The 23152-nt window shown below is 46.7% G+C and overlaps 2 protein-coding genes across 4 annotated transcripts in view; one reads left to right on the top strand and one right to left on the bottom strand.

Moving 5' to 3' along the window:
- Nucleotides 1-9089, bottom strand: part of LOC146254005 (multidrug resistance-associated protein 1-like) — a 29285-nt gene extending 20196 nt beyond the window's left edge. For all 3 annotated transcript variants that reach the window (XM_084677198.1, XM_084677197.1, XM_084677199.1), the window contains exons 1-6: nt 9048-9089; nt 4992-5168; nt 4094-4219; nt 3167-3304; nt 452-577; nt 102-163 (exon numbers count right to left, since the gene is read on the bottom strand). In XM_084677198.1, the coding sequence (XP_084533324.1) occupies nt 102-163; nt 452-577; nt 3167-3304; nt 4094-4219; nt 4992-5168; nt 9048-9089 (671 nt within the window). The remainder of the gene's footprint in view (nt 1-101; nt 164-451; nt 578-3166; nt 3305-4093; nt 4220-4991; nt 5169-9047) is intronic.
- A 7782-nt stretch (nt 9090-16871) lies between these two features.
- LOC146254004 (NADPH-dependent 3-demethoxyubiquinone 3-hydroxylase, mitochondrial-like) lies at nt 16872-22072 on the top strand. Its single transcript, XM_084677900.1, has 6 exons — nt 16872-17186; nt 17938-18119; nt 18901-19015; nt 19451-19590; nt 21368-21436; nt 21623-22072. Exons 1-6 carry the CDS (start codon nt 17096-17098, stop codon nt 21698-21700), a joined length of 675 nt encoding a protein of 224 aa, XP_084534026.1. The 5' UTR covers nt 16872-17095; the 3' UTR covers nt 21701-22072.
- Nucleotides 22073-23152: the final 1080 nt, after the last annotated feature.

The raw sequence follows: 23152 nt of genomic DNA, 5'->3' as shown, positions 1-23152 counted from the left end.
GTGCAAGACAGGCGCATTACAAATAATGCATTATTATTATTCCTATTATTCTGGATATAATGATGGTGACGACCATGGCATGGTACTTAGCAATACCATACCCACTGAACCACCAGAAGAAGAACTGGGAGAGGAAGGAGGCGTCCTCTTCAGGACACGGGTTCTGGAGGAGAGCACACACGCGCGCGTCACAGTGGCTGATCTTTCTCACATCACCCTTCCTCCATTATCTGGGTCCGTAACGACACCCTAAAAGCAACGTTCGCTGTGCAAATGACGGCTGTGTCACTGGAACAAACCTACCGGTGCTTTCCTGCCCCCCCCCCCTTCTCTCTTTCTCCTTATCACTTCACCCCCCAACTGATTTTATTTGACTTATATCATTACTGCTGCTCTCTCTCTCTCTCTCTCTCTCTCTGTCTCTCTCTCTCAGCGCCGCTTGACCTCTGACCTTGATGTGCATGGGCTTGGCAGTGATAGGCCGCTGGTCAGAGAAGCAGCAGAGGATCATCTGCGTCAGCTGGAGGGAGAAGCACACGAAGAAAGCCACGAAGCGCATGGCGTCCGCCGAGAAACCCTGGGGAGACACCACAAGATCATGACTGCTGATTGGCTGGAGCCTTCTGATGCGGAGACATCATTGGACGATGTGTGGTCATCAGGCTGGGTCAAGTAACTAACTGTTGCAGTTGTAACAGTAGGTAAGGACAGGTGGGTGTCAAGCTAATTTTGGGTTGGTCTGACTTTGGGATCAAACCTCACTAAACTCACAAAAACGCAAAACTCAGTATGTCATTTTTTTTTTGTTGTAAAATCATTTCAGAAGAATGGAGCTCACAAGCTTTGAAATAACAGTGGTTTCATCAATTCCGTTTCAAATTAAAGGCTTTCAAAGTCAGTGAATACAATATTCAGCATTTACCCGTACTCAGGTCCACGGTGCACATCAGTCACACGCAAACAAAAAAGTTAAAAACAGCAAAACAAGACAGCACCACAACATCCCGCTCCACGCCACCAGACCAGACCGGCTTTGCGCAGAGCACAGTGAATCCCTCACTGTTTGTGTAACAGAGAGAAAGAGAGTCAGAGAGAGAGAGAGAGAGAGAGAGAGAGAGAGAGAGAGAGAGAGAGAGAGAGAGAGAGAGAGAGAGAGAGAGAGAGAGAGAGAGAGAGAGAGAGAGAGAGAGAGAGAGAGAGAGAGAGAGAGAGAGAGAGAGAGAGAGAGAGAGAGAGAGAGAGAGAGAGAGAGAGAGAGAGAGAGAGAGAGAGAGAGAGAGAGAGAGAGAGAGAGAGAGAGAGAGAGAGAGAGAGAGAGAGAGAGAGAGAGAGAGAGAGAGAGAGAGAGAGAGACAGAGAGAGAGAGGGAGAGAGAGAGAGAGAGAGAGAGAGAGAGAGAGAGAGAGAGAGAGAGAGACTGAGGGGATTTTCATCCGGCCGCATGTCCCTCATCCAGGGACCTCTCGTCGTCCCCCAGTCTACCTCACAGCCACACATTTCCTACCATTCTATATTGGATCCAGACTCCATCCACCTGCACACTGAAACACACACACACACACTCAACCATACACACTCAACCATACACACACTCAACCATACACACACTCAAACACACATGCTCAAACATGCACTCAAACAGACACGCTAAGTTACACACACTGAGCGGGAATGAACACTAGAAACCCCAACCGCCGCCATGGTTACCATACTGTACATTGCTCTGGTGCCCCACCCCTACTGCCATGGTTACCATACTGTACATTACTCTGGTGCCCCACCCCTACTGCCATGGTTACCATACTGTACATTACTCTGGTGCCACACCCCCGCCATACCTCAGTCAACACCGGGGGAGTGAAGGAAGCCACACGGGGAACATTTTGGGTTGGCCAGAGAAAGTAACAGTGAGGGATACCGTGTGTGTGTGTTTGAGTGTGTGTTTGAGTGTGTGAGGTTTCACATAAGGCTCTTCAGTATCTGTGTGGGTCTGTTTGTGTGTTTATGATCATGCATGTATGTACGTTGCTTGTGTTGAAGTGTGTGTTTGTGTGTGCTTGCGTTATGTGTGTGTGTGTGTGTATGTGTGGTTCCCATGATTTCATGTCGGTTTTATAATGACTCCAAAACATAGGAAGGTATGTAACTTTTGATGGGGATATGTTATCTACATGGAAGAATCCCAACTCAGTCAATGGATTTTTAAACATTGCACAATGCTGTGTTACACACATTTCTGGCCTTGCTTTATTCAGTCATAAAGCAGTTGGCAAATCCACTGGTAGTTACGGCTTTCACCACCAAACCTAAGTCGGCGATTACAGAAGTGTGTGTGCGTGTACGCTAGGAATATCTCATGTACAGTGTGTGTGTCTGTGTGTACGCTTATAATTACACAAATTAACCCTCCACATTCTGTCATCTGTCATGCAGTGCATAGATCAACTTCAGATTCAAATATATTCCAATCCCTTCCATTTGCTGTGCATAATTTGATACACACATATAGATCATGTAGGTACCACACACACAGACAGACAGACAGACAGACAGACAGACAGACAGACAGACAGTGAGGCAGGCAGGCAGGCAGGCAGGCAGGCAGGCAGGCAGGCAGGCAGGCAGGCAGGCAGGCAGGCAGGCAGGCAGGCAGGCAGGCAGGCAGGCAGGCAAGCAGGCAGATAGGCAGATAGGCAGATAGGCAGATAGGCAGATAGGCAGATAGGCAGATAGGCAGATAGGCAGATAGATAGATAGATAGATAGATAGATAGATAGATAGATAGATAGATAGATAGATAGATAGATAGATAGATAGATAGATAGATAGATAGACAGACAGACAGGCAGGCAGGCAGGCAGAGGAGAGAGGATGGAGGGATGACTGAATTCCTGCAGACGAGTGTGGCTTCCTCTATCTGTCTGCGGAGGGTTAGGGTTAGACTTCCCGCTTCACCCAGACACACAGACACCCAGGCCTCAACTCAGACATACCACCAGACACACTTACAGAGGCATTCACAGGGCTAGAGAGAGAGAGAGAGTGAGAGAGAGAGAGAGACAGAGAGACAGAGAGACAGAGAGACAGAGAGGAAAAACAGTCGACACTTTACCGACATGTGCTTTGGCTCCTAGATGTGTAGCGTGAAGGTCTGGGTCGGCCTTACCTCATCGATGATCTGCTGGATGTTGGCCCTGAGGGGAACGATGGAGCAGACCACTGCCAGGGTCCAGAAGAGGAAGAGGAGGATGGATGAACGGACTCCCCTCACCCTCTCCAACTGGATCACACACACGGCCAGGAGCTGGAGAGGAGGGGTGGGGAGGAGGGGGAGGGAAGGAGGGGAGGAGGGGGAGGGGAGGAGGGGAGGAGGAGGGGGGAGGGAGGGAAGGAGGGGAGGAGGGGGGAGGAGGAGGGGAGGAGGGGGAGGGGAGGAGGAGGAGGGGAGGAGGGGAGGGGAGGAGGGGGAGGGGAGGGGAGGAGGAGGAGGAGGGGAGGAGGAGGGGAGTTGAGGTGATAATTTGGCAGTCATTACTTTCCCATAAACAAATATAATTAATTGAACACCTTTTGAATTCGGCTCAGGAACCCTTTGAAAAACTCCAAACTCTCTGCTGAACTCACAGTCTATTTCTGACTGCTTGTTAAGACGGGTTATCTTGTCTGAATGTGTCTCCTTAAAAAGAGCATGGCTGGGCGATCTTGTCTGGATTGGCTCTAAAAAGCTCGCTAACTGCAGTCTCTTGTTGACTGTGGTGTCTGTGAACCAAACCACAGGTGGAGGATGAACTGTCGTTCACAGTGGTGACATGTACAGTAGCAGGCCTGTATGCACACATGGACCATATGGTCCTCATTGTTCTGTTCTCGCGCTAAGTACGTCTGTTTGGATCCAAATGCCTCCCAGTGTCTGGCTTTACAATGGGTGTGGGCAGCGGCGTTTCTGCCCCCCCTGGCCCCAACACCCACATCATACAGGACAGTCTGGGCTTCTGCTGCCCCCCCTGTATGACCAGGGCCCTTAGGACCCTCCTAACTCCCCCCCCCCACCCCTCGTTAGGGATCCCTTTGTGTGGGGGTCAGAGGGCGTTACCATGGTGAGGCTGCGTATGACAGGGCTGAGGAGGAAGACCATGTGCTGCTGGATCTCCTGGTGCCTCCTCACCAGCAGGTAGAACATCTCCAGGAGGCCGAACGAGGCCAGGCACATGCCCAAGACCTGGGGAGAGGAGAGGGGAGGGGAGGAGAGGGGAGAGGAGAGGAGGAGAGGGGAGAGGAGGAGAGGAGAGGGGAGGAGGAGAGGGGAGGAGAGGGGAGAGGAGGAGAGGGAGAGGAGAGGAGAGGGGAGGAGAGGGGAGGAGGAGAGGGGAGGAGAGGGGAGAGGAGGAGAGGGGAGAGGAGGAGAGGGGAGGGGAGGAGGAGAGGGGAGAGGAGGACAGGGGAGGACAGGGGAGAGGAGGGGAGGGGAGGAGAAGAGGGGAGAGGGGAGAGGAGGAGAGGGGAGGAGGAGAGGGGAGAGGAGGAGAGGGGGAGAGGAGAGGGGAGAGGAGGAGAGGAGGAGAGGAGGAGAGGAGGAGAGGAGGAGAGGGGAGAGGAGGAGAGGGGAGAGGGGAGAGGGGAGAGGGGAGAGGGGAGAGGGGAGAGGGGAGAGGGGAGAGGGGAGGAGGAGAGGGGAGAGGATGAGAGGGGAGAGGAGGAGAGGGGAGAGGGGAGAGGGGAGAGGAGGAGAGGGGAGAGGGGAGAGGGGAGAGGGGAGAGGGGAGAGGAGAGAGGGGAGAGGGGAGAGGGGAGAGGGAGAGGGGAGAGGGGAGAGGGGAGAGGGGAGAGGAGGAGAGGGGAGAGGGGAGAGGAGGAGAGGGGAGAGGGGAGAGGGGAGAGGGGAGAGGAGGAGACGCGTTATCACACGTCACATGCAAACAAACACACACAAATCAAACACTGAAGACAATCACGTGAAATCAGACACACACACACACACACACAAACCCTACCATTTTGGCACAGCAGAGGCTGGACATGGAGATACGTCCATGATCTCTGAACCAGAGGAACAGAAGGTACAGGGGGGCACACAGCCAGAGGTAGAGGCAGGGGAACCACACCAGAACAGTGTGCTGGAAACACTGGGTCAGATCTGGGTGGGGTGTGTACCACGTCAGGTTCCAGTCCTGGAACACACAACTCCACAGGTGAGCACATGGGCGTTAGATTGATTTCAAAGTACCGTACAGATGTCATGTTCAGCGAGAATCTTTTTATCACTTTTCCCAAATCTTAAACATTCCCCACAGCATATAAATGTTACCAGTTGTTACTTTCTTGTTCTTTTGTAGTCGTTAAGAAATTGTGTCGGCGGTGGAGAGAAGAAAATGTATTTGTCAAGGAATCAGGGTGCAACTTCACGTGAAGTTTTGACTAATTTCTGAGAATTTATCTTGAGGTTATATTATGAGTCACATGGTCGGCTGTACACGGGAATTGAAGTGACTCAGGACCTTAACCTCTTTTTTGTATTGGCGGAGACTGTTACTGGTGTGTTTAATCAAGGGGAGGTTCTAAATGTTGATTTGCTCAAAGAACTTTACAGTAAACGTCTATGAGTCATGCCCAGATGGTACTGATTGATACAGTCTGGATGTGAGTGTCTGTGTGTGTGTGTGTGTGTGTGTGTGTGTAAATGTGTGTGTGAACATTTGCTGGTTTGAGATGAATGAGTGCAAACTCATCAGTGAGTTCAAAAGAAATGGCTGACCAGTGCATTTGATCTCTCTCCTTCCTCATTTAAATCACCTTCTTTATTTCTTTATATATCTTTGCTGAAACATGCCCTTACCACCGTGTCCTGTTCTCTGCAGTCTGGAGGGGGAATTCTTTGAGCTACCCATCTATTTTTCTATGCGGTTAAGTAGGGGACAATTTTCTAAGTGACATCTCCTGGTTTGGACATATTTTGGGGGTGGCCTCAGGAAGTGAACATGACAAACTGGAGGAGCGATTTTCCCACTCGCTTCCTTATTTCGGTGATGAGGGGGTGTGGACAGGCGGTTGGAACAAAGGCTCCTGGGACAAAGTCTTTGTGGTTTTCTGTGGATGTGTGTGTGTGTGTTGATTTTGTGTTGCTCTCAGTTAGTGTACTGTCTGTATGTGTGTGTTACGTAGACATACTAATGTGTATGTGTTGTCCTTGTGTGTGTGTGTGTGTGTGTGTGACACTAGACTGTGATGTCCCATTATCTCCCGCTCAGTCTGTGGTTTGTACGGGACAGTATGGGTTTGAATGTGTCATATTAACAGACAGGTTATGGTTTGGGGATAAAGAGACAACAGTTTTTTTCTCCTAAATATTTGACTTAATGACATTCAAATATATCTCTGTTCACTGCTGGTGTGGGATTGGTAAAGACACCCAAGTTTCACTGGGTATCAACACTCTGCTATAGATGAGGACTAGTCTCAACTCTGTGGGCATAAGCAACAACTGCCACTTGCACAGCCGCGTCTACATTTTAGCGTGCCAGTGTGAAATGGCCCTCGCTAACGACTGCACTCTTGGTAATTAAAGAAAAACGGTATCACCAACTTGCCACTTACAGTCACGATAGGATGAGTACACTGCAGAGATGGTCAAAGTCTGCGCGCGGAAAATGAATCTGAATACGATGGTTACAGTTTAAAAGCCAAAGTTGGTTTAGATCAGGATCATGCAGAAGTTAATCACTCATAAAGTGGTGATGTGAAATAGGACTAGAACTCTCCGAAATTGTTCGAAGGTCGGTAAGGACAGTTGCAAAACAATAATCAGCAGTAGCGGACTGGCCATCGGGAGAATCGGGAGAATTCCCGATGGGCCGAAGCACTTTTGGGCCGGAGGGCCGCCGGCCCATACTTTTTACTAATAATAAAAATGTTGGAAGAAGATTGAGCGACACGGTTGGCCGGCCCCCCTTTCCCCCAGGCCGGTTGGTCTATTCCAAATGAACGTCTATGCAACCTTTAGTGCCGCTTATACACAACAGTGACACTGACAGATCGAAAGTTAGCTATAGAGACAATATAAAGATGGAAAACCAGGTTAAGAAACGTAAACGTAAATACCTTCACTAGACAATCTTTTACCAATTGTACAAACGGCTATGTTTGTTTGTTTTACATCAAGCTCAAAAAACTATTTTTCGCTCAAATCAGCCAAAAGAATTCGCTCGGCTCGCATTAAGCGTGGAAGTCCTAAAGCATCACATCAGGCACATAATTTGCATGTATTAGCAGGGCGCACGCTGTGGTGGCGTATACGGGACCGGTTCTGGTAGGACGGTCTGGATCAAAGTCCAGGGCCTATTTTTACTCCCAGTCCGTCCATGAACATAATTGATGTTTCAGTTTATAAATAACGTATTAAGGTTAGATTAACTATATAACAGCAATACCAACAGTAACCACATCAAAGTTACACTGCTACATATTCGTCATGGTTAGCGGTAGGCTACAAGATAATACACAAGTGAATCTTGGTGGAGGTTAGTTTTCTAGGAGTAATTGGATATTAAAACTGCTCTTATCAACCTCTCATTGCCCCTTTACAACATCGACTTATCACTTACAGCTCTCACCAATCTGTGCCTTGTATTATTTTTGTAATATAATTAACTTTTCATAGATTCCTATTTACTTATAATGTTTTACTATTGGTATTGCTACGTAAGTTACATAGTGGTTCATGTAACCTTAATGTGGAGTATAAGAATCACTTATTGGAGCTGAATTGATCCTATATTGCTGATATTCATTATTTAATTTTTTTTTTAACAACTTTAGGACATTCACACCAGCTCTTTATATTCTTCACATGAACACGTGGGTATTGTAAATGGTCTATTAATAGCGCTTTGCTTTTGTATAGGAAGGAAAGTCACTGAGAAATGTGTTACCTTCTGCAAAGCCTTGCTAATGAGCAAGAGTTCAATATGAAGGGAAAGATAACATGTTGCTGGAGTTTGCCACAACCCTGCTTGTTTTAAAACAACATTCAAACAGCTTTATGAATGCTTGATGAAGCCCTCACACAATACAGTAGGTTTGGGTTATTGAATGATGTTTGCTCAAGTTGAGTTTACCCCAGCGAAGTCTTCAGTTAAGTGTTCAGTCAAGTGTTCAGTTAATCATTCTCATATTGCACCTGAGTACACGACATCACCAATATGGTTGAGTTCATTTGTTAACAAATCAATATAGATATTCTGACCACATTCAATTGATAACCTTACCTAACCCTAACCTTGTGTTTCACAAGCAATGTTGGTTTTTGCTCTGAAATACAGTGCAGTCTAGACTGCAGGTTACAATACATCAATATTCAGATGAACATTTCCACAAGGATCATCCAGTCAATTTATATTGGGTTAGTGCAGCAAAATGGGACGAGGTAAATTCTTGAGGACTTATAAACCGGTCAGTAACTGTAGAAAGGTATCAATTTTGTGTGAGGACATAGACGTCTACTGTCTGTGCTGTGGCTGCAGGGAAACACCTGATCTTAGAGGAAAACCAAACTGTCTGGTGAACACATTTCCTACATACATACTCTTTGTTGCACCCTTTAACCAAAGTTAGAGTTGTATTGATTGTGTGCGTGTGGTATTGACGGGGGTGGTGGTGGTGGGGGGGGGGGGGGTGGAGGAAGGGGGGGAGGGGAGGGATAACATTCTTCATGTTATCCCTGAAGAATAATGTTAACCTCAGGGAGACAGAGGGAATAGGACTGTAAACACACGTTCAACCTGAACGGAGCAAAGTCTCACTTAGTATCTTTTCTGTTGTCTACCTGCCCGTGCATGACAAGACTTTGTTCATCCCTGGTAAAGAATTAAGGCTGTCATAGAACTGTTCATTAATCCTTACATTACTGCACTCAAACACTTTTTAACTTAATTTGGAAGGATGAAACGACAAAGAAGTCATCTTTGTAATCGTTTCGGATTCGTTGACAAAATGAATTCAGAAGAATGACTTGTCCCTTTGTCCTTCCACCTCCCCTCGTTTCTCTCACTCACCCAGAGCGCATCCAGGCCACTGAGGCTGCAGAGATCATCCATTCCTCCTCCCGTCCTCCTCCTCCTCTCCTCCTCCGCTTGTCGCTTCTTTGCTTTCTTCTTCAGGGAGACTCCTGTCTTCCTTCAAAGAAATTAGGGTTTTCCAGGTGAAGAGGCAAAGTCCTCTTCTTCGTCTCTCTCTCTCTCTCTCTCTCTCTCTCTCTCTCTCTCTCTCTCTCTCTCTCTCTCCTTCTCTGTCAGTATGTGTGTGTGCCCCTCTCTCTCTCTCTCTCTCTCTCTGAGGTAATGTGTGTGCCTGACTTCAGTGCTCCGATACAAGTGTGTTTTTACCGTTATACCTTTAAGGTGTAATTGTAGTTGCGTGTGTGTGTGGTATGATATCTTGTTTCTCTGCAGCTCTCCCCTCTCTCTTTCTCTCTCTCTCTCTCTCTCTATCTCGATTTGTGTGTTATTTTTTCAGTATTTCTCAAGGTTCCGTCGCTGAGTCAGGGTTTCTGGTGAGCACACGCGCACACAGACACTATCTGTTCTGTCTCAGTCACACTCCGGTCGAGTAATGAGTACCGCTCTCAGTTTGTGTCCTGTTTTTGTGGGCAGGCCGACCCACAACGCTTATGGTGGGGGGGAATGATATTCTTTCCTCTTCCCACCCTCTCCTTCTCTCGATTTTTCTCTGCCCTCCTCTTTGTCTCTCCTCCCCACCTCAAGCTCACTCCACTGCTTCCCTCCTGTACTGTGGTCACCACACGACAACAGCTCCCTTATAGAAGTGAACACCCCACCCTAACACCCACCTTTTTCTTTCTTTCTCTCTCTCTCTCTGCTTCGGTCTGTATTTTCCTGAATTTGACCTTACCAGTCTCCAACTCTTTAGTTTCTTCCTCCTCTTCCTCCCCCGTGTGTAGTTTTCCAGTTCCCCATTCCCTTCCTTCCAAATCCCCAATCCCCAAAGAGGAACCTACTTTGCCATCACTCCATGGGAAGGAAATGGCTTGTTTGTGCACATCAGAATTCAGAATCAGAATCAGGTTTATTACTAAGTAGGTTTACACATATAAGGAATTAGCTTTGGTAGGGGGTGTAACAATAAACATAGTAAATAGAAATATAACAAAATACAAAACAAGTACTGTGCTTAAAGGCATAAATAGAAACTGGAGCAATTGACAGTAAGGTAACAAAAAGTATGATAAGAAAATAAAACGTGGAAAATGATTGTTAAAGCTACTCCAGCTACTGAGTCTACATCAGTATTGTGCACTACTGGATGTAGATACAGGGGAACTGAACTGTCTCATTGGGGGGAGTGGCCTTCAACCCTGGCCCTCAGGGACCCCCTGCCCTGCAGGTTCTAGATGTTTCCCTGCTCCAACACACCTGACTCAAATGAATGGATCGTTACCTGGCTTCTGCTGAGCTAGATAACGATCCATTAATTTGAATCAGGTGTGTTGAGCTAGGTAACGATCGATCTATGTGATGCCAACGTTAATTATACACCTTACAAACACACACACACACAATATACATAAAACACACTAACATAACGTATGGCATAGCGGGATATAGAGTAAATATACTGTACATGGTATTTACACAATTATGTGTGTAAATATCCCTGTGAAAAGATCAAATGGATCTGTGTCAATTATGCAGTGAGCCAATGGTTTAAATGCATTTGCACTAATGCAGGATAACTGCTCTGGCATTGTCATGGGGAATGCAACAAGTCAAGTCAGTCGTCTGTTTTTGTAAACCTGTGTGTGTGTGTGCGTGTGTGTGTGAGAGAGACTTAAAGTGACTCCAGGCATTCCAAGAAATGCTGGGCACCGTTTCTCTCTCTCTCTCTCTCTCTCTCTCTCTCTCTCTCTCTCTCTCTCTCTCTCTCTCCCTCTCCCTCTCTCTCTCTCTCTCTCTCTCTCTCTCTCTCTCTCTCTCTCTCTCTCTCTCTCTCCCTCTCTCTCTCTCTCTCTCTCTCTCTCTCTCTCTCTCTCTCTCTCTCTCTCTCTCCCTCTCTCTCTCTCTCTCTCTCTCTCCCTCTCTTTCTCAGTTTCTCAGTGTCTTTGTTCGGTCTCTCTGTCCTCTCTCGATGACTCTTTCTCTCTTCTGTCTGTCTGTCTGTCTGTCTGTCTCTCTTTTTCTTTGCGAGACAGGTCAAACGTTTGTGTCTCAACCTAAAGTCAAGGCCATGTACAGTACCCTTAAGCCGCAAGATATAGGAACAAACACGTTGTAAATCAGGCAACTGCTTCCATACGCTCCTGTTTATTCCAGTAGAGTTAGGCCGTGACGCTTTGGCTTTCCAGGAACAACATGGTGCTAGTCTCGAGGGCTCCTCACAGTCTGATCCAGGGAGTAGAACTGTCTGGGTGTGAAGCCATGAGAGGGACCAGGACATCCGCCTCAACAGATGGGGGGATTTTCAACATCATAGAAACATTTACGGATAGTCTTCAGTTACTGATCCTGACCCTGATCCTGACCCTGAAATCGAAAAGGGTGTGAGAGAGAGATGGGCGTATGGGGAGGGGAAGTGAGAGGGAGGGAGGTGGAAGAGAGAGAGATGGAGATCGCAGAGAGATATGTGTGCATGATGACTAAGATGCAAATACCTGTGAATGACCACAAATGTACGTTCACAGAAACAGACATGCACTCCACAGTTTGGGAGAGTGTCTTTTCACCCCCCTACTAGGCAGAAGAGCATGTTTTGACTTGCCAAACGATGATGGCTCCCCGCATCTGGATGTTAAAAATGATTTCCTCCTGCTACATGTCCACTCTCCAGCTATGCCCTCATGTTATATCCGGAACAACAGGACAAGAAATCTCTATCCGTTTTGGATCTGTCACAATAAATTTGACATTGATTAAACCACCCCCTGGGGAGATACTTAAAACATTACAAAATGACAACTTACAACAAATTATTGTTGTCAATAATTGGGCATATATTCTCACCAAATATGACATTCAGTGTGAATAAAACACTATTGTAATGCCCAGTATTATGTTCAAGATTTTTGTAAATGCAGAGTTTGCTTGAATTTTCAAGGAATTTCTGCTTGTATTTCATTTTGTTTTGGTGGCACAACCTTTGACAGCCCCTTTACAACCTCCTCTTATATTTTACACATCTCCCATATACTGGACCTTATAAAACAATTTAATTATATAACAATTGATTTATACCCACAATGGTTTTAATAGAAGTAACACTATGTACTTAAAATGCTATTAATTTGACCTTAATGTAAACTGTTTCCCCCCAACCATCAGTTGAAAGTCTTCTCTACTGGTAATGGGTTTCTCTATAACCTTGTTCACATGCCATCAACCGTTGACTTTAAGACCAGCTTGATCTGTTCAGGACTTATTGGCGTGGGTTGGGTCCAAATGTTGGAGCCACTTGAGTTGACTTGGTGGTAATCTTGAGCCGAATACAAACACTTTATATATTTGTGTTTTAGATGTGTTCGTCTTACCTCAGTTTGCACTGTTCTGAACCATGTTTGTTGTATTCCCTGAATTAAATAAATGACAATGAAAGGATTTGGCAGTGTTTGAACATGCTTAGCATTTGACCCAAAATGTTTGAGGTAAGCTGACATCACTACTTGGTCTTGGTGATTTAATTTTGTGTAACCCTCCAGTCTTATCTCATTCACCTGATAACCAGAGGTGGTTTCAATGGTTTACACGGCAAAGTAACATCTATAGGACACGTCCTCCATCCTACATTCCTATCCACACCTACTGGGATGCTTGTGGTTGGAAGATAAACAATGCCCTTGTTTCTCCAAAAATAAAACGTTTGCGCTTCCAGGCCCCCAAGGCCAGCCTTCATGTCTCCACTGAGGATCCTTCTCTTCCTATAGTCCTGGTTTCTTTCTTTCTTTTTCTTTGCTCTTTCTTTCTTTGTCTTTCTGGTCACTGTTGCTATCTCTTAGGCTGCCTTCCCCCCCCTTTTGTCTTCATCCCCTTTTCCCATTTCCGTGTATCTCTGACTCTCTCTCTTCCCAGTTTTTCTGTTCCAACTCCATTCCTCCTCATGGTCTTCTCTCTCTCTGTATGTTTCCCATGACGCTGGACTGGGTCCATCCTTCCTAGCCCGTTCAAATCCGTCTCACTAACCTCTGCATATCGACCCTACCCCAGTTTTTGACAAACTAAATCCACACTTCCGTACGCATGCACGGAGACCTGACCTCGACTGGGTGAGAGAATCGTTCTGGCCCCAAACAACTGAACAACCCAGGCACCACCACCACCCCTCCATCAGCGGGCCAGGCTGCCCTGAGCCACCGTGACTGAGTTGTAGTGCATCAAAGCTGGGTGAAGTTTCCTCATGGTTTCCCTGGCAGACACCCACAGTCTGGTCAAAATAATGGATTTAAAAAAATGTTTTTGCCCCTCGCATTCTCAGACAGGGAGACAAATAAATATAGCACCGTAACCCAGAAGGGAAAGAATCGACGAGTTTGAGAGAGGTAAGAGGGGTGGGGGCGAGGGGGCGAGGGGATTTCAGTCGTTTTTGGAATGAGACGTGTAAACATAAACAGGAGGTTAAGGCTCAAGGCCAGAAGATTGAGACTGGGATGTGGGGAAGCCATCCATGCATAGTGGGACGCCCTGCTGCTTCCGTGGAAACGGCTTCGCCTAAACGGGTAGTTTAGGTTGCTAGCAGCGAACGTTGAAAGAGCTCACATTCACAAGCCTATGGTTTGCATGTGTCTGATGGTTTTCCACAGTTCACCCTCTGTCTGACACAGTTCCAACATCATGCCTTGAGGGAGATAGGCTGGCACTGGGTCAAATGATGACGATGATGTAGTCGTCTCAGACGTGTGGATGAAGAGGCCGATCAGTTGTATACTCACAACAACATCCGGGGAAACAATCGCGATCTTGTTCCATTCAGCTGGAGTCAGCTAGCAGACTTTCACAGTGACCAATAAAATAGGCCAAATATAGTTGGATCCAACTTTATTGCATGTATCAAAAGAGATTTATCAAAGGTCTTATGTCTTCATTTATTTTTTGCTCAACATTTTCTGAAACGAATGACAGCTTCGTGTTGAGTATTTATGATCTTTGACCTATGCATTTTTGTAAAGCTCTTTCTTGTAAGTCGCTTTGGATAACAGCAGCTGCTAAATGGATAAATGTAAATGTAGGGGTTATTTACTTAAGGAAAGACTTGAACGAATGAAAGCGTCCATGAGTGACTGCAGGAGGTCAGGAGTGTGGGGTGTTGCCAAGGTAACGCCAAGTATGAGACTGTGGTGAACCCAACCTGCACAAGATTTATCCTCTGTTGTCATCTTAAACAGCGAGTGGGAAAAAGCAGAGGTTCATGTACAAAAAAAAAGTCATGAGGGAGACAGTTTTCAGTGTTTAGAACAACAACATCAGTTCTATAAATGCAAAGGTCACCAAAGGGTGGTATCTTTCAGTGGGAATCTTCCTTCTTGCTAACGTGTTAACAATTTCTCTTTCTGAATCCCAACCAACATTTGTACCTTAACAATGATTAATTACAACATAAAGCATGTGTTATTTTGAAAGAAATAGGCAAATTGACATGGCTGTATTTATCTCCAAAAGCTTAGACTGCATATGGGAATGTTGCTTGACTAAGGGCAACATTTGTAGACTGAGGTGATTAACATCTGAGAGAGAAATATCCTCTGAAGTGCCTCCGTATTCACTGTAAGTAGTGACCTCAAATAAACCCTGAACCTAATTTCATAGAAGCCGCCTTTGACAAACCCTGCCGGAATTTGCTTGGCGAGAAGCTACTGTGGCATGTACAGGTGGACAGATCTTTCCTTTGTTATGTTGCAACGCTGTTTTGAAAGGCGCCATTTTGGAAAAACCTTCTCCCACCGAGGAAGCGTGTTCACCACCGCTTGAGTTAGACCAAAGCTTAACTACGGCATGAGCTGTCTGTTGATACAACTGTCCACCTAGAGATGTTAAGTCTTTCATCCAGTCAGATAATGTAGGTGCTTGTGTCTTCAAATAGACTTGGTAAATGACAAGACATCTCCTTGATAAACAGCCAGAGAGGCATCATGATACCATTTGAAACATCTCTTCTCTGTAACTACAATATTGGAGCTGGACACAAAGGGTTGTATAACTGGATAATTCTCTCTAAGTCGTGGCGGCGGTAACTCTGGGTGTTGTGTACCAAAGGTGGAGAAACGGCTGGACTCTTCTCTTCAAACAGGGACCACAAACAGATAAAGTAGTACCCTTCAGCAGTTACTATCAACACATGCTCTGTTGACCATCGAGCAATTCTATGATTTTCCAGACTTTCGCATGCAAGTTTTTACCTGGAAACAGGACAGGCTACTACATGAGTGGCAGCCTGTTAAAGGCCTGTATCATTTGTCCGTGTCAATATCAACGTCGACGTTTCAGCCCCAGTTCCTCCTTGTGTAACAGTCTCTCTTCAGTGTCGCTTCCCCCTGATCCCACCCCCTCGCTGGTCCTCACACTTGGGTCTTCTGACTGACTCCCCGCAGGCCCGGGTGGACGGCATTTACACCTGAGGAGTGAGCTCATCAACTCTCTACACTCGGCGACACTTGGATAACGTCGCTTGTTTCACAAGAAAAGAAGGAAACCCACTCCAAATACGCAGTAGCCGGCTCATGTTACCCAGCATGCTCTCTGCCCAGTCTGCCCCAGGAGAACACAACTTCTGGCAGGGAGAGCGAATGTGGCATAACACCAAGACAATCAACATTGAGCAGACTGCCATACCGATGGTGGGCAGACCAGTGTTTCAAATTGTGGCGCCCCACCCCCCCTCCCGCCTCCGGCCCCCACTACCTCCACCCCCTCACCTCCCCCCTCTCGCCTCCGGCCCCCACTACCTCCACCACCCCACTTCCCCTTTCCCCCCTCCGGCCCCCACTACCTCCACCCCCCCACCTCTTGCTTCTGGCCCCCACTACTCTCTCTCTCTCCCCTCCCTCTCTCCACAAATAAGAACCACCCATTCCCTCAACAGCCCAGTGAGGGTTATGGCACCTGTGAGCTTATGTAATAAATAATTAACTGTAGCCTCAGTCATAACAATAACAATGTTTGATTAGCCTCAAGAAAGGGGCAAGTCGACCGTATCAGCGGTGGTTAACCATGTGGTAACCCATAAATGGTTTGGTTTCACATGCCTCCGGTCAATATGAAGCAACAGCAATGTTTCCAGACAGTAAGCTATACACCTGTGTACAGACAATGTTGGTTCACTTTACCTGAACACAATTAAAAGGTAGACAGTACTTGAGTGACGTATAAGAACAGAAATCATAGAAATGAGTCAGGACCTATTTGGGGAACCACAGGGTTGGATAGAGCCCTGGACCACCATCATTCCATTGATAAACAGTTGATTACCAGATGATTGGTTAAACTGTAGAAAGTAGGCTTGGTGCTTCACCAAAAGGAGGAAATATTAATACGGGACAAAGAGAGACAGACACAGAGAGAGAGACACACACACACATAGAGAGAGAGAGAATCATAACTGAGTATGCAGAGACATCCTTTCCACAGTCATATTTAACAGAATACTTTCGAGCCCAAGACTGCCCCCTGTTTTTCAAAACTGATACAGACAACTTTGATTAGAGATTATCAGTGCAATCCGATGATGGAGAAGGCTAAGGTGTTTATTAATATCAAACTTTCCTAGGTTTGTTTCTGCACATAAAGACGTGTGGATTATCCGGACCGTTTAATGGCATGACTCAGTTGACATGGCAACAAAGTGTAGGCATAACATGTGAAATGCGTATTCCTACCAAGCATTCCTATCCACCATTTCTTACCATAAAGTCAATTATTTTCAAATGCCAACATTTGGTTTCCATTCAAAAGTCCAGACTTCTGACTCAGGCTCACTCATCGTAATATTACGACGTCACTAACAAGCGCCTCACTTTCTGTTGCGCTGCAGCTGCTGTCACTGGCGGTGCTGTGTTGCTGTCAGTTCAATACTAAGAAGTATTGTACCGCTAAGTTACCCCAAAATGCACAAGGTTCTGAAACCGCGCGTATTAATAAGCAAATCAGCAGTTTTGGCGTTTAGTCCAACACGGCGACTTTGCTCAAATGACCAAGGTAAGCAATTCCGTTTCGTAACAGATGTCATAACACTGCACGGCATTGCACGCCTACTTTAGCAGCAGCATGACCTGTCAGCATAAGTTTGTACAGTTTGTAAAGAACATGCTTGATGGTGATGCCATAGAAAATATGTAATGTCAATTTAGGGTCAATTCAGAAGGCAGCCTTGGTTCGATTGACGATTGAAGGCAATGTGAAAACCTACTTTAGGTTTACTGTAGTTTCATATAACTCGTTAAATCAGTGGTTAATGATTTCAACTAAGCATCCTGGGCAAGCTGCAATATAACAGCCACAAGCTCTTCTTAGAACTACCAAAAATGCATGTTCTGTAATCCCCATCGTATTCTGCTGAATCCACAACTGTCCCCTCAAGAACGTACTAATGTATGCTTACTGACCGTACTGTGCCGTACACGACAAAGGCCAGAAGGTAGTGCCCATGTCCCTGTGTCATGGTGTCCCTGTGTCATGGTGTCCCTGTGTCATGGGGTCCCTGTGTCATGGTGTCCCTGTGTCATGGTGTCCCTGTGTCATGGGGTCCCTGTGTCATGGTGTCCCTGTGTCATGGTGTCCCTGTGTCATGGTGTCCCTGTGTCATGGGGTCCCTGTGTCATGGTGTCCCTGTGTCATGGTGTCCCTGTGTCATGGGGTCCCTGTGTCATGGTGTTCCTGTGTCATGGGGTCCCTGTGTCATGGTGTCCCTGTGTCATGGGGTCCCTGTGTCATGGTGTGTCTACCCCAGCTGTAGTGTCTCTCGGGGCGTCGTGTCACCACGGCGTTCTACCCGCGGAGCTGGACGGCGAGGAGCGGGCCATGCTGCACCGCATGCTGCGGGTGGACCACGCCGGGGAGTTTGGTGCTAGCCGTATCTACGCCGGACAGATGGCCGTGCTGGGGAAGACACCAGCGCGAGACATCATACAGGTAGACAGTCCCGTCCCAGGTCTTAACCAAGGTGATAACCCAGGTGATAACCCAGGTAATAGCCCAGGTGAAGTCCCAGGTGATAACCCAGGTAATATCCCAGGTGATAACCCAGGTGATAACCCAGCTGGCCTCAAGGCTCTGGAAACCGCTGGCTATCCTGGGTTTGATTCCCCACACTAACCCTGTTAAGCATATCACACAGGAGTCAAGTTTTCTAAACCAAGTCATAGTATATATAATACATATCTCCAAATTCTAGTAAAACACACATGCAGGGTTTTCTACCCTTGTGCCCCTCCTGAGAGGGTCTGGTGCTGTGGTCTATAATCCCCCTCCACACACTCGTAAGTCATTCCAAAGACAGTAAGCTGAACACAAAATACTGATCTAGTGTGATCGCACGCCCCTCTCTCTGCAGGAGAGGATCCAGTGTTGTAATGATCGCACGCCCCTCTTTCTGCAGGAGATGATCTAGTGTTGTAATGATCGCACGCCCCTCTCTCTGCAGGAGATGATCTAGTGTTGTAATGATCGCACGCCCCTCTCTTTGCAGGAGAGGATCTAGTGTTGTAATGATCGCACGCCCCTCTCTCTGCAGGAGATGATCTAGTGTTGTAATGATCGCACGCCCCTCTCTCTGCAAAAGATGATCTAGTGTTGTAATGATCGCACGCCCCTCTCTCTGCAGGAAATGATTGAGTGTTATAATGATCGCACGCCCCTCTCTCTGCAGGAGATGATCTAGTGTTGTAATGATCGCACGCCCCTCTCTCTGCAGGAGATGTGGGACCAGGAGAAAGGTCACCTACAGAAGTTCCATGAGATCCTGGGTGAGCACCGCGTCCGTCCCACGGCCCTGCTGCCCCTGTGGGACATTGCTGGCTTCGCTCTGGGTAAGAGGCCCACGGTCAGCACCTCTTCCGGGGATAGCAGCCGGTCTAACCCCCTTGGTGGGGATCAAGGGCCCCACATCTTCCACATGCTCTTTTCAGAGGGTTTTAGGGTTAGATTTAGTGTTGGGTTTTGAATTACATTAAGGGGTTAGGGGTTAGACAAAACACAGTTTCAAATTAAAGTGAATGGTAGTGACCCACAAAAACAAATGTGTGTCTGTGCGTGTGTGGGAGTCAGGTGGCTGAGCGGTGAGGGAATTGGGCTAGTAATCTGAAGGTTGCCAGTTAGATTTCCGGCCGTGCAAAAGGACGTTGTGTCCTTGGGCAAGGCACTTCACACTACTTGCCTCGGGGGGAATGTCCCTGTACTTACTGTAAGTCGCTCTGGATAAGAGCGTCTGCTAAATGACTACATGTAAATGTGTGTGTGTGTAGGAGCATCCTCTGCCCTGCTCGGGAAGGAGGGGGCGATGGCGTGCACCGTGGCAGTGGAGGAGAGCGTGTCGGAGCACTACAACAGTCAGATCAGAGAGCTCATGGAGGTAGACCCAGAGAGGTACACTAAGCTGCTGCTGGTGAGGCCCCCCCCCACACACACACACACACACACACACACACACATACTCACACTATCTGTCGTACAAACTCAAGGTCACTCTCTCACTGACTCTCTCACACACATGCACAAACACTCCTGCTCCGCGTGTGTGTGTGTCGGTGTGTGTGTGTCGGTGTGTGTGTGTCGGTGTGTGTGTGTCGGTGTGTGTCTCAGACACCCTATCATCACCCCCCTGCGAGTCACACTCATCGCACCTCGATAGAATCTACCACCAAAGTGACAGTCCCATCGGCCAAAGTCACATGACACTTACATAATTGAATCTGACACGTGCTTGGGAATTGTAAGTGACTCCCAGAGCACAGAATGTGTTTGTGACCAATGTGGAAGCTTCACTTGAAAAAACACACCAAAAAGTTAAACACAGCTCGTGTGTAATAAGTAGGTTATTAACACTCTTATGATTTCAATACAGGACTACCATGTTACATGAAAGAATATATATTTTATCAAAGCATATCATAATAGTTCAATCATTCAGTTTCAACTAAAATAATCGTAAATATTTTGTGAGTGTCGTTACTCGGACAACGCAAGCGTTCCAGTGCTGATGCACGGGGGGGCACACAGTGCAAGCTTCTGATCCATTTGCAATGTATTTTTTGGTCACCTTGTATTCCTCCCTGTTCTCACACAAGCAAACTCACACGCACGTTGCGTGTTGCTGTGTTTACTCACCTTAGACAGTGCCCTCGTGGTGTATGCTGAAGAAGGAGAGGGTCACCTTAGACAGTGCCCTCGTGGTGTATGCTGAAGAAGGAGAGGGTCACCTTAGACAGTGCCCTCGTGGTGTATGCTGAAGAAGGAGAGGGTCACCTTAGACAGTGCCCTCTTGGTGTATGCTGAAGAAGGAGAGGGTCACCTTAGACAGTGCCCTCGTGGTGTATGCTGAAGAAGGAGAGGGTCACCTTAGACAGTGCCCTCGTGGTGTATGCTGAAGAAGGAGAGGGTCACCTTAGACAGTGCCCTCGTGGTGTATGCTGAAGAAGGAGAGGGTCACCTTAGACAGTGCCCTCGTGGTGTATGCTGAAGAAGGAGAGGGTCACCTTAGACAGTGCCCTCGTGGTGTATGCTGAAGAAGGAGAGGGTCACCTTAGACAGTGCCCTCGTGGTGTATGCTGAAGAAGGAGAGGGTCACCTTAGACAGTGCCCTCGTGGTGTATGCTGAAGAAGGAGAGGGTCACCTTAGACAGTGCTCTCGTGGTGTATGCTGAAGAAGGAGAGGGTCACCTTAGACAGTGCCCTCGTGGTGTATGCTGAAGAAGGAGAAGGTCACCTTAGACAGTGCCCTCGTGGTGTATGCTGAAGCGACAACAACAACAGGCACTTTTCCGACCCAAACACCCCACCAACTTTCCACTTTCGACCGTCTCGAAAAAAACGAAGGAATACAATAAAACGTTCCCGATTATGATCGGCGGCCACAGACGAATGAGTATGAATGTCTCACCCTAGTTTCCGCTTGTTTCTTTGTACCCTAGATGAGGTACGGTGTCCCAGAGGGGCCAGGTCTACACCTCATTCAGTTGATAATAATGTTATAGATATACATGTATGTAGATAATACTGTATATACTGCATATACGTGCCTTCATACATACCACCACCCCCCCGCGCGCGCCGGACACAAACACACACACCACACACACACATACAGTAGATAGATTCACAATACACAATAGATTCAGTTTGGCCATGATCCTGCGGTGACTGAAGCTGTTCCTCTGCTCTAGCTGATTAAAGATCTCCGCGACGACGAGATGGCCCACCATGACACTGCGCTGGAACACAACGCCGAATCAGTGAGTTTGCACCGTGCACACGCCACAAACAAAGTGATGTAGCACTTACAAACTCTAAAATGATTTGGAATTAACTATGTTTTTAGCAGTGTTGGGGCCGGTTTAAGTGTTGTTGAGCATGTTGAGCTATGTTAAGTCTTTAGGTTCTTTTTCATTGGTGACTCTCTTTCGCTGTCCCTGCTCTAGGTACCGGGCTATTGGCTTCTAAAGAACGTTATACAGTTCGGATGCAAAGCAGCAATCTATGCTTCGGAGCGAATCTAGCTCATCCATTTATACCCACCGGAGCTGTTAAAACAAAACTTTTCCTCTATTCCCAAAGCGAACAGAGCTTTGCACAGTAGAGGAGCACATGTTCATACCTCATCATGTTCAAGGGAAGGAGAAAGGAAGGCAGAAGAGCCCAACCAGTCTCAAAATCTTGTCTCTTCCTCCCTGCTGTCAGTGATCCTGATAGGACACAAATCCCAACGTGTTTGAACTCAAAAAAAAAATTGAAAGCAGAATTATTTTGGGGTGTTTTCCATGGTTGTAATGTACGTGACCTCGTTATGTTTGTGTCATTGATTCAAGGATCATGGTTCTTTTTAGACAAATATGTAAATGCAATGCAGTAATAAACATATACTTGTTTTAGCTTTGAATCGTGGTGTTTATGTGTAGCTTTACTTTTCTAAACTATACCCTCACTGCGCTTGGTATTAGTAGGAGATAGTGTGGGTTTCTGTTGAGCAGATTCGGGGAGGATAGCGATGCTGTTGTAGGACCACAAGAGGGCAGTATAACATCTGCTGTGATTAGGAAACAACAGGAGCACTGGCCTCCAATATACCATCATCACCGACTATCACCTGTCACAAACAATAGTCATTGTTCAGACTGCGTTCATGACATTTATTTGGAAACCCGTCTAATTATGCCAGTTTTAACAGCCGTGTTTTCAGGCACTAGTCTGTCACAAGCACTCTTCTGGGTGGACTGTTCCAGAACCACTGGTTTGATTTGATCTGGTTTTATTGGTTCATTCTTTAGATTTTTTACATTTCCTTTCATGACTTACAGAACTACAGTCTCACACTCGACATGTGATTGGAAGCTGGCTCTGCGTGGATATGTATGATCTATGTACTTGTGTGAGTGTTGTGTGGTGCAATAGCTTGGAGCCCAGGATACGTTCAGCTGCAGGACCTTAAAGTACATTAGATAGAGAAGAACAGATAACGGTCTCAGAGGAGCCCCTTCCATGCAATTGCTGCAATGGCATTATCTAGCCCTATTTTGGGGGGGGCTGGAGCCTCCCCAAAAGTTGTATTAGCCCCCATAAAAAATTATAATTATTTTTATAATATATAAATATATATATAAATATACATATATATATATTAATTTAAAAAATCTTCATATTTTAAATCTAAATTTGTTCATTTCTATTCCTAAAACCCATTAACGGACACTATTTAAAAGGATATTTTCCCAAAAAAATTGGGGGGGAACACGCCCCCAGCCCCCCATAGTTTTGCTGGGTCACAGGAAAAATGATAGGTTTTATCTAGGGACTTAGCCCCCCCAAAAGTGGGAACCTAGATTTGCCCTTGGGTGTTGCCATGGGCCCCCTGTTGTGACACAACTGCTGCCCCAGTGTCTCAGTGTGCCACAGGGTTTATCTACAAATGAGAAAGCTTGTCATAGCAGACATGCCTGGCTGCGATGTGTGGA

This window comes from Hypomesus nipponensis, chromosome 17, assembly GCF_054491055.1.
Source record: "Hypomesus nipponensis isolate SF chromosome 17, ASM5449105v1, whole genome shotgun sequence".
Taxonomy (NCBI): domain Eukaryota; kingdom Metazoa; phylum Chordata; class Actinopteri; order Osmeriformes; family Osmeridae; genus Hypomesus; species Hypomesus nipponensis.
This window is presented reverse-complemented; position numbering and strand designations above follow the sequence as displayed.

Bases quoted from the DNA above. Each gene is read 5' to 3' on its own strand.
- LOC146254004 (XM_084677900.1), top strand. From the start codon at position 17,096: ATGCACAAGGTTCTGAAACCGCGCGTATTAATAAGCAAATCAGCAGTT. The intron at 17,187-17,937 runs GTAAGCAATTCC...TGTCTACCCCAG, and splicing joins ACTTTGCTCAAATGACCAAG to CTGTAGTGTCTCTCGGGGCG. The intron at 19,016-19,450 runs GTAAGAGGCCCA...GTGTGTGTGTAG, and splicing joins CATTGCTGGCTTCGCTCTGG to GAGCATCCTCTGCCCTGCTC.